Source organism: Castor canadensis, chromosome 13 (assembly GCF_047511655.1).
Source record: "Castor canadensis chromosome 13, mCasCan1.hap1v2, whole genome shotgun sequence".
Lineage (NCBI taxonomy): Eukaryota > Metazoa > Chordata > Mammalia > Rodentia > Castoridae > Castor > Castor canadensis.
This window is the reverse complement of record NC_133398.1, coordinates 124,912,129-124,928,060: the sequence shown is the minus strand read 5'-3', so window position 1 is coordinate 124,928,060 and position 15,932 is coordinate 124,912,129. Positions and strand designations below refer to the sequence as shown.

The following is a 15,932-nucleotide window of genomic DNA, read 5'->3' as shown; positions in this document are numbered from 1 at the left end:
AAAAAAAAAAAAAAGGACCGTGTGCCTGACAATCTCAGGGTTGTGAGAATGTCCAGGTGGGAGACATCTCTGTCCTGTATCTTCCCTGCCCCCTGCCCCCATCACACCCGTCCAAACCCTGCTAAGTCCACAGAGCCTGTACCCAACCAATAAAGGCCTGAAAATGTACCTTGTAAAACAGCAGAAAATATCCAACCTCCTGTCTTCACGTCGATATAAATCCATGCTGAGAATTGCAGGGAAAATGAGCAATACCATGGCAAAGTTGAACACCACCACTATTGCAGCCTGGGAGCGGAGAGAAGGAACGCAGAGTCACCAAATGTCCCCGCTAATCAGAGCACCGCTCTGGAAAGAAAGATGCTTCTAGACAATACCGTCCCCTACTCCAGCGCTTAAAGCAGAGGCAGGCATTGGGCTTTCTCGTATTTTGCTCCTCTCCCCCATTAAGGGATTATTTGATCACGCATTCCTGTCACTCACACCCTTCCGGTCACTAGTAAGTTTATGTGAGCACAGAACCCACAATCTCTTAACATAATCAACCCCAATCGACTTGAGATGTTTTATTTTAAAACAAAAAGAAACATTTCCAAGAGTTCACGCAGCCCCAATTTTACATTTCAAATAAAAAAATTCATATGTAAACCGAATCGAGGCTATCAAAAATGCCACCTTTAAAACCTGAAATAAAATTTCACACACGTCCTGAGGGCTTTAATAGGCAGCCTGGTGGGGTGGGTGAGTGAGCTGCAGCAGAGGTCAAGGAGAGTTAAGCAGAGAGAAATTCCTGTGTGTGATTATAAGTACAGATCCAAAAGTCACTCTGTAACCTAGAATAAACACGGGGCTAGATTTTGCCGTGCCTCGGTCAACCTCCTGCTGACCCGGTAAAAATTACAAAATTGGGCTGTTAACAGCGGAAGTCAACAGAGGACAGCTGAAAGGGCTATCCTGTTGAGAAGGAGGCGCAAAAGAAAAATGGACCCAGAATGCTAAGCAGCCCAGAAATTGTTTGAAAATTAAAAACTTGTAGAAGGGTTCAAAGGACTGCTTCTGAGACCTTCTCAAGCTGGGAGGTTGGCTCAGGGAAAGGAAAGAAAACCTGGCTGTAACTGGTACCTAACAAAACCAAGGGGAACTTCACACAGGGCCTTTGAAAGGAACTGTGAATTTGTGCTCCAGGTGAAGGTTCCAAGGCCAAGTTCCAGAGAGATGCCTTTCTATAATAAATTGCCTGTCAAGTCTACAAAATCAGAAAATGACCAACTGGCTCTGTCTGTGAGGTACTAACTCCTCCTTCGTAAGTCTCTCTTGGAGAGGGCGGGGGTGTGGGGCTGAGTGGCGACAATGGTGGGTCCAAGAGTTCCTGGGAGTTGGTCTTGCAGGGTTTAGAAGATAAAGACGGGGTTGGGGGAGGAGGTCAGACAGGAGCAAAGAAAGAAATAGAACAGGTAAGACAGAGTCCAAGATGACTCAGTACAGCCAGGAGAGGTGATATATGAGACCTGGTGGTTAATTCACTCAACTCCCAGAGCAATCAGGAGGTAGGTATTTCTTCTTGCCTCTGAAAGATACTATTAGCCAATAAAGACCCCCAAGGGTAGAACAGTGTATCACCTGCCCGAGGTCAGCCAGTGTACCAGGTTCAAGTGCAGCCCTGATGCAAAACCCTCAGTCGAGAACTGGGAGTTCATGCTAGATCTGGTCACTTCCTCAGGATACCCCTTGGCCTAGGTTAGAACTTCTGACCAATTAAACGATGTAGGGAACAAACTCAGGGCAAAGGTAGAAACTGAAAGGCAGTGCTACGCAAGCCTGGTGCTGGTTGCAGCAACACAGAGGCTTTTCACATTGGCTGGGGGAATTTCTGATACCAGGCCTCATCCATCAGAGAGCTGTGACAGCCATCTTGCTGTGTCTACTGAAATGAAAATGGAGGGATGAGAGAAGCCCAAAGCAATGTCCCTTCTAACTTAACTTTGTAACGGTCTAGTACATATATATGTACAGAGAACTACTTTCTGAAAAGAAAATGGGGCACCAAAGTAGTAAGAACAAACAGCAAGGATTTCTTGGTTATGGGAGAAGGGTCTGTGCAAAGGCCAAGAGCAATTAAGACATTTTAAGTGAATCAATTCCAGTTTACTATCTTAAGAGAGGAAACTTCTCCACTCCCAAACCATATACAGTGGCCCAGGGGTGACACGAACAGGATGATCCCAGTCAAGAACCTTTTTTTGGGCTGGGCATGTAGAGTACTTGCCCCAGCATCACACATACAATAATCATAAAAATTAAAGAATAAAACCTTTTACCACTGGGTTACCAGCACCCCTCTACTGTACAGTATCGGCCCCAAAGAAGTGGCATTTGGACAGACAGATGGGGGCTGAGAAGGACACAGTTTCTTTAAGGGGAGAGAGGGTCCATTATCTTGGTCAAACTACAAAATTGGAAAAATTTCACAAAGCATTTATTACTACAGAGAACCACCTTGGGATCTCTCCTTTTGGATGCTTAGCTCTGTAGCATCCAGCAGATAGGAACACCAATGAATACAGCAGGTCACAACTTAGCACAGGTCGCTAAAGGAGAGAGACTCTCTAACGGTTAACCGCGTGACAATCAAATCAGGAATATTTCCGATGGCCGTGGCCGCAGAAAACGACACTGCATACACTCACTTTTTTCTGTTTTTCTCATTTTCTCCCCCAGCCCCTCCCTCTTTTTGACAGCCAACCAGACTAACACGGAAAGGCATTCTCAATCAGGGAGGGCCCTCAAAAGCAGGAGCTGACCGCATCCCGCAGCTGACACAGCGATCTGGAGTAGAACCGTAAAACCCACAGTATTCATTCCGTCTCTGTAAGGTGCTTACCTTGGGAGAACTTAGCGTACTGGATTTTCTAAAAGGCTACTCCTCGTAAGGAGAACGCGTGTAGCTTTCAGACCACCACACCATAGGGTATCATTAAAGGAGAGTTTGCCTTGATGAACCGTCAGTATGTACTGAGAGAGGAGAGGAGAGAATGAGAAGGGAAAGAAGAAAAGGAACGTGAGCGGATACAGAACAGAGCGGATAAAAGACAGGGAGAGAAAAGTCAGCGGACAGGAGAGAATGAGGAGAGAGGGTCCCGTGGGTAAAGACTACAGAACAATTTCTCCCCAGCAGAACCTACTGCACAGGCACCAGGATGCAAGCTGATGCATGCTGTGCAACCAGCAATCTGAGCTTCAGTGGTATCAACAATGTCAGGGGTAAACTCCAACGGACATCCTTATTTTCCTTACTGACTTTCAGACCTGGCTTCAGACTTAACTTCATTCGCTAGCTAACTTACTATTTCTCTCTCTATTGATAATGGTGACTGACATAAACTCCTTCTGTGGATCCCTAAAACGCCCAGCGTTCTAGGACAGGACTCTCAGTTGCTCAGGTCTCTCTCTATGAGTAATTAGTGAGATGAAATTCAATCTTATTAATTGGTTCTTCTCAAGTGACCAATGTGAAGACAAAGACAGCACTAAACATGGTGATTTTCTATTTAGAACAACAAACAAACAAACAAACAAACAAACCACCTAATTCATGCTTTGTCACTTTTTCTTCCTGGTCACATTCCTGAGGACTTGTTGGTGAGTGAAAAGGTATGATGAGCCAAAAGTGACACCAAGCATGGTTTCTTTCAGGCACCTTTGCCATTCATGAATTAACACATCCTATGTTGGGGAAAGCCAAAGTTCCTTTCATCCTTTGGTTGAAGACAGCTGAAGCTTTTGAATTTGTGATTCACAAGCCTTCAGTAAGGTCTTCAGCTATGCAAAGCCTAGACCACTCTGGGCTGTTTGAGAACCTGCTGCATAGGCCGTTCTAGGACTCCTTTGAGTTTCAAACAGCATTTAGGCAACGGCAGAAACTCACTCCAAGCTTGGAATGGATATAGTTCCATCCCCGTAACAGGGCACCAACTCTCCATGCTTATTCATGGAGAAAATACCTTGATGGTCTCTGGCTGTGAAAGGGCCCAGTTGGAAGGAGAGGGTGGAGAGAATAATGTTCTACGCTCTGTGTAACAAGGAGTGGGGCATTTAGAGTTTGCTTGGGCAGCCTGAGTGGGGTAAGAGGGAAAGGGAGAAAGATAAGAGGGATGGGAGAAAACAGAGGAGGTACAAAGCAAGCTCCTTCCACCACCCCCACGGGAAAATCCTCCAAGGCACAGAATGGGCAGTACACTACCATGAAGTGACACCTGACATTCAATGTTCAGTTACTGTGTAGCCTGAGACCTCACAACCTCATCTTCATACATCAGTAAAACCTCTACCTGACTACCTTAGGTGGGGGCCAGAGCTATTTTGGGGAAGACAAAAGACTGGGGGCATGACTGATATGACATGGTCAGCAGGAGAAGGGACAGACAAGAAGCCAAGTGCAGCAAAGTCCTTATGGTAACAGGGATCATCAGCATTATAAGGCCTGAAAGGAAGAGAAGAACCCTAGAATTTTTTTTTTTTTTTTTTTGGGTGGGTAGCATCAGAGTAATGGCTTAACACACCTGCTCCACTGACCAGAACCAAAATGCTGGCATGCAGCAGTAACGTAAGTGCCCAAGCCAAGAAAAAACAGACCACGGATGCTGGATGCCAGAGCACCGCTCAGCATCACTGCAAGCTCACCTGGAGGGAGAACGCTCGCAGAGCAGGGATGGGGATTAATGCAGCCATGAAGAAGGCGGTGACGTTGCTGATGGAGGTGAGTGCCACGCTGGCTCCTGTGCGCTTGAGGCACTCCCCAGTCCTGTCCTGAGGATGAGAAATCACAGCGCTGAGGGCGGCCCCCTGAAGCACAGATAGTGTGGGCAATTCCCACATAGGACAGGAAAGGTCATGGCTGTGCTAACCTATCACCAGCATTCTTCACTACCACCTGTGCTGCTGTGAGCTTCCCCGTTATCCAAAGCGGAAAGTTGGAAGGTAATGATTTAAGTGTAAATTTTTAATATGATCTAAAATGGGGGAGGAGGAAAAGAGACAAAAGACCCCATGGAAGCAAGTGTGGGTTTTTAGAAAAAAGAGGTGACCGTGTGAAGTGTCACCCATATTGCAAAGGAACCCTAAATGGAGTTCTTGAAACTTCTACCACTGATACATGTCCTGACATTTTTCCAGCTTGTCACACTTAGATAAATACTCCAGAACAGAGGGAACTGTGGGTGTTCCCAATGTGTTCTTCTCTTATTTTGCTGTTACCTCAAAAGGGATCCTTTTATTCTGTCCTGTTTCACTAAATGCATGTGCCAGAAGGAAAACATCATCCACACCAACACCAAGAGCAAGAAATGGCAAAACCTACAGTGAAGACAGAACAGGATAGCATTAGAGGACAGAACATGGTGGCAGCTGCAGAATAATTCTATAGCAGTTTATACATTGTCCCCAGGGCTCCTGTGTTTACCCAAAGAGGAGCTCGTATTCACGTGCAGTGAAGAATTTACTGATAATTTACACCCCGAAGTCTAACTGTTTCAGCTCATCATAGATCTGGCACGCTTCTAGTTCTAAGGTCCAAGGTGACTCCTGGACCGGCACCACTGGGGAACCAATGAGATGCAAGCTCTTGGCGCCCACCCTATTAACTGTCCCCACACCTGTAGAACCAGACTCTCATGAAGTCCTCAGGATTCCTCTAGGTGCTCTAACGACTACCAGTGTTTGAAAATCAGGTTTCTTTCTTTTCTTTTTTTTTTCTTTTATTCATATGTGCATACAAGGCTTGGGTCATTTCTCCCCCCTGCCCCCAACCCCCTCCCTTACCACCCACTCCGCCCCCTCCCTCTCCTCCCACCCACTCAATACCCAGCAGAAACTATTTTGCCCTTATCTCTAATTTTGTTGTAGAGAGAGTATAAGCAATAATAGGAAGGAACAAGGGGTTTTGCTGGTTGAGATAAGGATAGCTATACAGGGCATGGACTCACATTGATTTCCTGTGCGTGGGTGTTACCTTCTAGGTTAATTCTTTTTGATCTAACCTTTTCTCTAGTTCCTGGTCCCTTTCTCCTATTGGCCTCATTTGCTTTTAAGGTATCTGCTTTAGTTTCTCTGTGTTGAGGGCAACAAATGCTAGCTAATTTTTTGGGTGTTTGAATCCTCTAAATGACAAGCCTGCAGACTTCCTGCCCTCACCAAGGGGTCCACTGAGAACTAGCCCTCCCCCAAGGCAAGTGGCATCCGAGTGACAGGTGGAGGTGGACACACAGGCGTCGGTCATGGCTCCTTCAGTACCTGCGTTGTCGCAGCATTAAAGGTAATTCCAATCAGTGAGCACAGTCCCAGTCCTGCAGCCACCGACAGGGCGACCAGCAGGACGCCAGCCAGCCCTACAGCGCCCTGGGACTTGGAGCAGTCCAAACGCAGCATCGTCAAACAGGCGTACGCGAGCTGCACGCAGACCACGCGGGAAGCAAAGACGGGCATTGGAGGAGAGGGAGGGAGGCACAAAACAAAAGCCAAACATTGGAACGTGAACTGATCCTCACATTCCCCCCACCCACGACTCCAAACCCAAAGGGACACCTTTGGATCCAACGACCATAAAACTTTACACTACAGACGTCATGCAAAACGATACAGGTCAAAGATGGGAAAATTACAAATGGCGGGAGAACTGCTTTACACGGCCACTTTCTTAAAAACTGTTACGAAGCTGAGCTTTCTCTGTCCTGAATGTACGTGTATGTTAAGAGTGGTTAACAAGCAGCAGCGGTCACGGAAGGATAAAAACTAATAAACCAAAGCCAACCAGACCAAACCAGGACGCACCCCCCTCCCAAACCCCGCCAGGAGGCTGGAATAGTCAGTCATTTTACCATCAGCAAGTAGCCGCTGGCCACTCGGATGATGCTGACATCAGAAAAGGACTTCAGGATGTCGTCCAGGGTGGTGGTGGTGAAAGATAGCACCTTCTGAGTCGAATTCTGGGCAACACTTTGATGAACCACCTGTGGTCACAACACAAGGCGAAATGGAAATAAAGCTTCAAGACAAGAGGCTGCAACACGATAGACCTTGGGGGAGCCTCCCCTTCCCACCTCCTATGCCTTTCTCCTGAAGCATTAACCAAAAACTCCTATGAGACTCAGGTGGACACAGAAGGGGGGAGAGGAGGTTGAACTTGGACTACTGGATCTGGGACAATGAGGACTACTGCTTATTAAAAGAGAGAATGGGTATGTAGTGAGTGGTAGAATCAGAATTCACTCCAAACCTAAGACTCCCATTCTCCCGCCATAACCCTACAATGGATTTGTGAGCCCATCAGTTACCCCTAATGCGAAACAATTCGTTCTTATAGCACTACCACCGTACCCCTCCATCCCCTTCATCTGCTGGCCACTTTTAAAAAGGTCACATGCAGCTCAGTAGAGGTCAGCCCCTGTCACATGACCTGACCCAGGAGCCTGCAGCCGGGACCAGATTCTCCAGCTTGCTAATGCTTTCCAGACACCTTTTCCTGCTCACCAAGTGTTTCTGTAAACACTGTTCTGTCTAGGCTCTGGAGCTCACAACTGGTCATTACGTATCTTTTAGAGGAACTCAACTAGAATTAGGATTCCTCAGATATTATCCTAAGACTCTGAGTATCAGGGAAAAGAAAAAATGAGTTTGCCTCCCATCAGATTCCTAGGCTCTGCAATGAAAACAGATCTAACAGAAGTCAGGTGTGGTGTCACACCAGGCCGGAGCAGGGAGTTCTAGGCCAGCGTGGGCTACATAGAAAGACTCGGTCTCAACTCTGCCCCCAACCCTGCTCAAAAGAAACCCCAACAAACCAAAATCCAAAGGCAAAAAATGTTTTCACCAGCGGTGAGAGGAGTGCAGTTAACTAGCGAGTCCCCAGGTTCAAAGATGGGTTACCTCCACATATGTCCTCTGCCAGGCCTCCAGGATGGCCGCTGCTTTGTCCTCGTTCCAGTTGATGTGGGACACATATTCATAGCCCTTGAAATGTTCATACATTTGCTTGGGGGTCATTAACTGAAGCATGGTCTGCAGGGCATGGGCACTGGATGTGGGAGGGAGGAAGGTGTAGCAATCGTCCCAGGAAGCAGCTGAAATCCCAACCCAGCCCCCACTCACGTGCAAAAGTCTACACACGTGAGCACAGTTTCCACTGAAACAGGCCCAGAACAGCTATGTCATCTGATAGATCGATGTACCATACTCAAGGTGTCACCTTACGAACCTTTTACAGATAGACCCTCAAATTAAATTAATAGGCAATTTCCTCTCCCAGTTTCTATTCCACGAAACAGGAAGGGGAGAGGAACAGATAGCTCAACCAGATCCACTGGGCTCAACTTCGCACACATTGTGCAGAAATCCCAGACGACAGCCTTCCCATGGGAGAAACCACAGAAGACAAAACACCTGACACTTGGCTGACCGGAGCCCAGGAGCGCGCAAAGGGTAATAATTCTGATGAAGCCCCACTCACACCATTCAGGTCACCTGCTCGACACTTCGTTCCCCTTTTCTGCAGAGTCTTACAACCCTGAAGGTCAACAAGTGTCGTTCTGATGAGAACTACAAGTCCATTCTAGAAAAATTCCTCAGGAGCTGGTCTGGTTTGCTAATATTTCCAAATATTCAACTCCCCTGGACAGCTAGCTAGGATAACAGCTAAGTATGAATACAAATGTCCCCGCAGATGTCAGAGGGGGAAGTGGTTTGCAGGAAGGGAGGAAGAAATGGCTGCCTTGGATTTTTTACTCCGTGTGTTGGATTACCTGACAAGTTTTCCAGTGCTGTTTTTGACTGTGCCACCCACAATCAATTCCTCCTGCCAGTGCATGTACTTCCTGGATAATCCATGACACCCACCATTCAAAACAAGAGCCACATCAAGAGGCTAAAATGAAAAGACAGCCACATAATTACAGGAATTAGTAGGCAGGTCACATGCCTTGTTAAACACAATGCAGTAAGAGCTGGCCTGTTTCAGAATGAGCGTTAATAACAAGGCTAATGGAAAAGGTGGACGGCAAACCTTACAGCAAAATTTAGCTCCATCAGCAAGCAAAGAAATAAATCAAGCCGTGGAGAAGGAAATCTTAAAGATGAAAATAATAAAAGCAGCTTTTCTCTGTTCCCTACGGAACAAGCAATGGGCAGAACTTACTTTGGTTGAATTTTTGTTGGGAGCGGTGGCGGGGCAATCTGGATCAGTGGGATTGAGACAGGGGCGATCCATGTACCCACGGCCAACTTCAGCCTTATTTAGCATTTCCTCCCAGCTGTCCACTTGGTAGTTTATTTTCTTTAACTCTTCTAGGAATTCCAGAGGGTCAAAGTTGGTCCACCTCAAAGGGGGTTTACCTCTGGGGAAGAAATCAGGAGGTGAGAGCCCGAGAGGCAGCGAAACCCGGCACTTTGCATCTGCACTTTTAAGAGATTTTTTTTTTTTGGGGGGGGGGGAATGCTGCAATTCTGGGACTCCAGCATTAAAATACATCTTCCTTTCCAATCCATCTGCATGCAAACTTAAGTCAGGAAAACCATTCATGGGGGACTTCTAGGTTAGTGGAAACATCAAACTGCCAGATTATGCTCAGTGTCTTATAAAATTAGCCAACAGGTACTTCTAAGGAGAATACTGAGATCCAAAATTTAAATTAAATAAATAAAAAAAGACAGAGGGACTGCAATGTCAAATTAGCACTTGCCAGCCTAATAAATGCTTTGTAAAAGCCATCAGTCAAAACATTTGATCTGATACCGTTAAGGTCCATACTTCTGAGCTCTCTCTGACGGCCTGGCAATCAGGCAGGCGAGCCCCGTGTGGCCTCTGCCATCACCACCATCACAGCCACTTCCCCCACACTCACTTCTGAATTTGTGCTGTTGACAGACCAGAAAGGCTTTTGGCTGCCTGTTAATGTGGTTCAAACCACACTGTAGCTGCTTAACTAGGCTGAAGTCATTATTCAGAATCTCCCAACCAGAAAGCACAAAAGCCCTTATTTCCCATCTAAAGCTGTACACTGAAGGTCAGAGGATGGCCACTGCGAATTGCTTTTGCAGATACGTGTAAAGACAATAACCCAAGCACCAAGTCTCGGATAATTAACTGAAAATGTCTACCCTGATTAACAATTGTTCTTTAAAGGATGCAGTTGAATGTGATAGCAAATTGCTCCACTATGAAACACCCTCTCGCACAGCCTTCAAAAGATGGTGCATCTACCCCTCATGTGTCATCGATGTGATCCAAAGAAAGGTTAACGTTTGTCTTCTTCACAGAAAGACCTTGAACCTTAACTTGAAAGGTTTAGTTCTGACATGTACCCACCTATAAGGTCGTTCCTTGAGAAATAAGCTAAAGGTTGCCCTGCCTGGTCTACAAACCCTTTATAAAGAGTTGTTTTTTTTTTTTTTTAAATCACACATACTCTGTAATAATTTGCATTTTATTTGCATATAAATAGCTTGGTAAAAGTGAATGAAATTTAATGACTCCTACAGAACTTTTTTTTTGAAAAGAGGAAAAACATTCAGCTGAAATCCCTCCCCCCTCAACCACGATTCACTCCAAAAATGGAATTTCAGTGTTTTCATGTCTTGCCCAAAACCAAGAGAAAATCCACCATGACAAACACCGAGAAATCCGACAGTGGGCCGGGGTGGCGTCTTCACTTACAGGAGGTACGCTGTTCCAGACTGTAACTTTGCTCCTTCCCAAAAGCAGTCCAGAGGTGTGATAATTAAACAAGGGTAAAGATATTCTATTATCTGTCAACGTAGACAAACAGACAGACAAACAGACCGGGTATTAGGTTAATGCTCACCACTGGGGGGGTTTCTGAGAATTTCTCAGACCTTTTTTTTTTTTTTGCAAACAAGCAAATGTACCTGATCCATGTAACCCGTCTCTGTGATAAGTTCTCCTGATTTGTAACACAAATGCTCCAATTTCCAGTGCCTATTGGAACGAAAAGCAGAGGCAGACATCTTACTGGAGTGAAGGAAATGAGTACAAAATCAGAACAGAACATATAAAAAGAATCGTAATTTCCATCACTTGTAAGCATCTGTCAAAACTAGCCAACCTTTGCCAAGTGCAGAGCCGGCAAGCTAGCTTTAATGAATAGATAATACTCAATCCTAAGTAATTAACGTGTGGGGGTTATGTAAATGAATGCCTACCAAAGTACTTGAAAAGTCTTTTTCTTAAGTGTTCTCCCAATAATCTTGTTTACACCATTGATCTACTTTTCTACATACATTAAACAACTTCCAGGCAGCCCAGCTGAATCGTCACAAATTCTAAATAAGCAGGGACGAAATGAGTGAGGCTGCTGAGGTACTGACATCTTCACGTGGAGAAAACAGTACCCACTTTTTTTTTATTGGAAGATAATGTTTTTCTGTGGAAGTAGTATTTCAAACACACTGCCCTACTTAGAACCATGAAAGTTATGAGTGACATTTGCCAGCTACATCGGATTTCCGTTTTACAGTCTCTTGTGTTCTTGTTTTACAAAAACATTAAATATACAAAGAATGAATCAGAGCCCAGCACTGGTTGCTCACGGCTGTAATCCTTGCTACTCAGGAAGCAAAGATCAGGAGGATCACAGTTCAAAGCCAGCCCCAGGCAACTAGCCCCTAGCTCCAAAAAACCCAACACAAAAAAGGGCTGGAGTGGCTCAAGGTGAACACCCTGAGTTCAAGCCCCAGTATGGTTAAAAAAAAAAAAAAAAAAAAAAGAATTCAGAGTTTTATTATCTCTAGAAGAGTTTGCCTCTGAATGTGTCAGGAGGTCAGGTAAGCCTAACTGCAAAGGAAGAGGAACTTTGGGAGGTGTGCTGGCAATGGGAAACCCAAGGGAAGGAAATAAGACTCCCTGCCAGTTCTTCTTATTTGATTGGTCTCTCGGGCTAATCAGCCAACTTTGACCAGCATGTATAAAAAATGACCCCTTCTCCAGAGCACTTGCTCCTTCCTGACACCTGGAACACTTGAGCAGCAAGCTGTGTATGCATATATAGTTCACACACACATACCACATTTTAATTCTGTCTAACATCAACAGAAAGTATTCAACACAAGCATGTGCCCAACGTCATTCGAAGGACACACTCTAAGACTCGTGCATTTTTGAGATGGACACTGCTGTGCATTAACTGGGTTTGGGGCCAGAAGAAAGGATCTGAAACCTGGCTTGGTCATTTAATAACCAGGAAAATTTGGATAACCACTGCAGCAACCTAAAAAATGGGCAGGTTGACCCATGCATGTGTTCTTTAAAGTTCCTTCCAATCAGTCCACCCTAGCTTAAGAACGTCACCATTTCACTGGACAGACCCTTGCTGCACAGGCTGGCTGGACAGAGTGCTGAAATGCCTCCTTACACTGTCCAAAGCCCTTTCATACCTGCCTGATCTTCTGAGAACCACCCAAGAGAGCCCATGCATCACAAACCTACTTTAGAGATACTGGTCCCAGGTGGTGGTGATCCTTGGGGTCCTGTTGCAGGCTAGAATGGGCCCCCACACCCAAGTCAGGTAAATCTAGGAGTGGGAGTTTGGGCAGGGGCGAGTGTAAAACTTGGTTTTATTCTCTTCCCTGGTTCCTCCTGGTTGTAGCCCATGCTACACTTTCTCAACCCCTAAGTTAAGAGATGCTAGAGAATCTAGAAGGGGCTGGGGTTGGATGAAATCAACCCAGTGGTCCTCTGGAAATGGGGTTTAGTGATAGCAATCTAACCAGCCAGCAGTCGGTCAATTAACAAACATTGGAGCTTACCCTACAACAATGGACCAGATGTGTAATTCCTGACCTGAAATAACTGACCCTTTAGATACACAAACTACCCATAGCATTTTTAAGTTAGCTATGATGATAAAAGTTAACTTAAAAAAGAAAAAAAAAAGGTATGTATAAATTCACCTCAAGAGTCAACCTGCCAGCAAGAATTCCCAGGGAGGCTCAACAACCTACCTATTTACTTTGTGACACACCAACTGTACAAAGTAAAGACAACTGACTTCTTTTGTCTTTCTTTTTTTGTTTGTTTGTTTTTGGTTTTGGCAGTATTGGGGTTTGAACTCCGGGCCTCATGCTTGCTAGGCAGGTGCTCTACCATTTGAGCCACTTTGCCAGCCCTTCTTTTGTCTTTCTTGTTTGCATCTTTTTTTGTTGTATTTTTAAACTGTCTAAAGGCAAATTTAACTTAAAATGTAACTCAAAATGTAACAAAGTCATAAGCAATGAAAAATAACCCGGGCAGCCCAGTCACTCAACTGTATCAGAATCATACTTATTTGGGGATAAAGAGTGACATGATACTTACTGACAATACTTAGAAAAAACAACGGAACATCCCTTATCTGAGCATTTAAAACCTGGCGTGCTCCGGTACCGAGACTTTTTGAGCGGCATCATGAATGATGCTAAGTGTGAAATTCCACAGCCCCAACCTTGGATTCATGCACAAAATATTAAACATATGATGTGAGGTGTATTTGAAACATAAATGAATTGTATGTAAATAACCCCAGGCCCCCAAAACCCAAAACACTTCTGGTCCTAAGCATTTCGGATATGGCATACTCAGCCTGCAATGTACTTGCTTCACTACCAGAGATGGGGGGCGGGGGGAAGGGTAGGGTGGAGAAAGCACTGAGACCCCGGGTTCCATCCCATCCCAAGCACCACACCAGAAAAAGAGGCTGTTTTTATTAGCATAAATAGATTGCACTGTGATGTTTACAGGCAGGCACAGAATGTACTTTGATCAAATTCATCCAGTGTATCTCAGCCCTTCTTAATCCCTCTCCATCCTCCTCTGCCTTTAGAAAAAAGAGTTTTATTAGCCAACTATTAAATACTCCAGGGACTTCTTGACTGGCTCCACCCAGAAGCTTCCCCTGGCCCCACCTGCCTTACCTGCCCCACCGGCAGACGCAGTCTTACCTGCTGTACATGTACACCTGGACTCGGCTAGCCTGGAGGGCGGAGTCCAGGTGCTGTAGGAGCGCTTCTGTGGTCAGGACATTAACACCTTCTTCTTTCGGGGTCTGAATCATGAGTTGAGGATTAAACATAGCCTCTTCTCCAATCTTCTGGCGAGTATAATTTAATTCACGGCTTACTCGTCCACCAACTGACAAACGTGAACAGGTTTCAATTAGAACAGCAAAACCCACCTCGAACTGGTGCCCTGTCTGGCATCCCACTCACCGACACGGGTTCAGACACAATGACCTAACTGGCTAAGATGGGGACATCTGCAGAGCCATGTTCTTTTATTATTGACGGCAATGCTAACTTTGCCAATGACACCAAGGAAACCCATTGGCAAACCTAGTGGCCCCGTGCCGTGAGCATGTCCTAACCAATGTGTCTCGCGGGAGAAGGGCAGGAAAATGAGACACCTCTTCCTTGCGGAGCAGACCAAATACCCCTCGTTACAATTTCTTTCACTTGTATAAACAATGGGCCCCTGCAGTCCATTTCAGGATAAATGGCATCAATTTACACTCTTCTCCTAAGTGATCTGGCAAAGTTAACAAGGAAATGTCTCTCCCGTAGAAAGAGAAACAAGGAAAGGTGGTGTAACCCTCCAGCCTAATAAAGTGATTCAAGTCAGATGCACGCAGGGAAACCCCACACACAAGGGGAGGCCATCCCGGGCGTCCTTGGAATCTGGTTCCATCAGATTCACCTGCTTGGCATCCCGAAAACACAGTGCCAGGTTCTGAGTCACCTGGGGGAGGCTCCCTAGGTGATTCCGAAGCTACTGCTAGGATGCCCCACCCAGTACCACCCAGGCTCTCCAGCCCAGAGCTGGACATGCTGTCCCGGGGCAGAGATGACCCCAAACCACTGACACTGTCTCTGCAAATTGCTTGTTTTTCTCTTCCTCTCCTTACATCCTCAGGCCCTGGCTTATATTCAATTATGGTCTGGATCAAGCCAAGCTCTGGATGCTGCACCTGTGTTGGGAGGTGACAGTTACAGAGTGAGGACCTCCCTTTCCGAAGAAGTGTGGACAGCTGGTCCAGACGCCTCCTGCTGAAGTCACTAAAAAGCAGGCCTGCAGCTACTGCTTCGAAAGAGCCCGGTGACTAGCTTTCCCACGAGGAGGAATTCTTTTCCTTCCAGTTTAGCATTCAAGGACATAAACATTTGGTTTGGGCAAGTAAATAAGAACTGGGAACAGCGGGGTGTTTGGTTCTCTTGGCATATTTTATAAACAAGGGGGCAGGCTGAAAAGCAAGTACTGCCCTCATTAGGAAAAGCGGGGCAGCTGCTGGGCTGGCAGGACCCTCCGCACAGGTTCAAGAAGATACCAAGGTCAAGGTGAGGCTTAGGAACGCTGTGTGGGGGGCATGGGCAGCAGGGCCGTCCACCAGCTCTTGGGAGTATTAAAGCTTTCTGCAGACAACAGTGCCGAATTGCAATGCTGAGTGCTTTGCAATCAATTTCAAGTTAGGATGAAGACAGGAGGGCTGGGGATGGAGATCAGTGGTAAGACGGCGTGCCTGGCATGCCCAAGGCCCTGGGTTCCACCCCCCAGTAAAGAAGCGAAGCGGAAAACAGGGAAACTCTAGGAAATAACTTTCCCTGAAGCCACCTGAAGACCTGAAGGGTCCTGCTGAGTGTGGCAGGAATCCTAACCCAAACCCTCTGAAGGAAGTTAACAAGCCAATTCCTAGTCCAGAGGCCACTTGAGAAAAGCAAGAGCTTGTCCCAACTTTTGCCCAACCCCCTTTCCTCAGTCTCTGGTGGCAGCATGGCTGTAACCGCCCTGACCGACAGCATTTCTTTCCCCTCCAAGCTGCCCTTCAACAGCCTTTGCAAAGCTTATGTCCTCAAGCATTCTGCTTACAAAGCTGTCCTTCCTTTTACTTTCACTGAAACTT

At 46.0% G+C, this 15,932-nt stretch overlaps 1 protein-coding gene across 1 annotated transcript in view; it reads right to left on the bottom strand.

Moving 5' to 3' along the window:
- The window catches only part of Ptch1 (patched 1), a 52,221-nt gene that overhangs the window by 20,162 nt on the left and 16,127 nt on the right, over nt 1-15,932 (bottom strand). The window contains exons 3-13 of the mRNA XM_074052569.1: nt 13,981-14,170; nt 10,915-10,984; nt 10,703-10,794; nt 9,185-9,383; nt 8,793-8,914; nt 7,921-8,068; nt 6,873-7,004; nt 6,289-6,444; nt 5,254-5,352; nt 4,681-4,806; nt 170-288 (exon numbers count right to left, since the gene is read on the bottom strand). Coding sequence (XP_073908670.1) covers nt 170-288; nt 4,681-4,806; nt 5,254-5,352; nt 6,289-6,444; nt 6,873-7,004; nt 7,921-8,068; nt 8,793-8,914; nt 9,185-9,383; nt 10,703-10,794; nt 10,915-10,984; nt 13,981-14,170 — 1,453 coding nt within the window. The remainder of the gene's footprint in view (nt 1-169; nt 289-4,680; nt 4,807-5,253; nt 5,353-6,288; nt 6,445-6,872; nt 7,005-7,920; nt 8,069-8,792; nt 8,915-9,184; nt 9,384-10,702; nt 10,795-10,914; nt 10,985-13,980; nt 14,171-15,932) is intronic.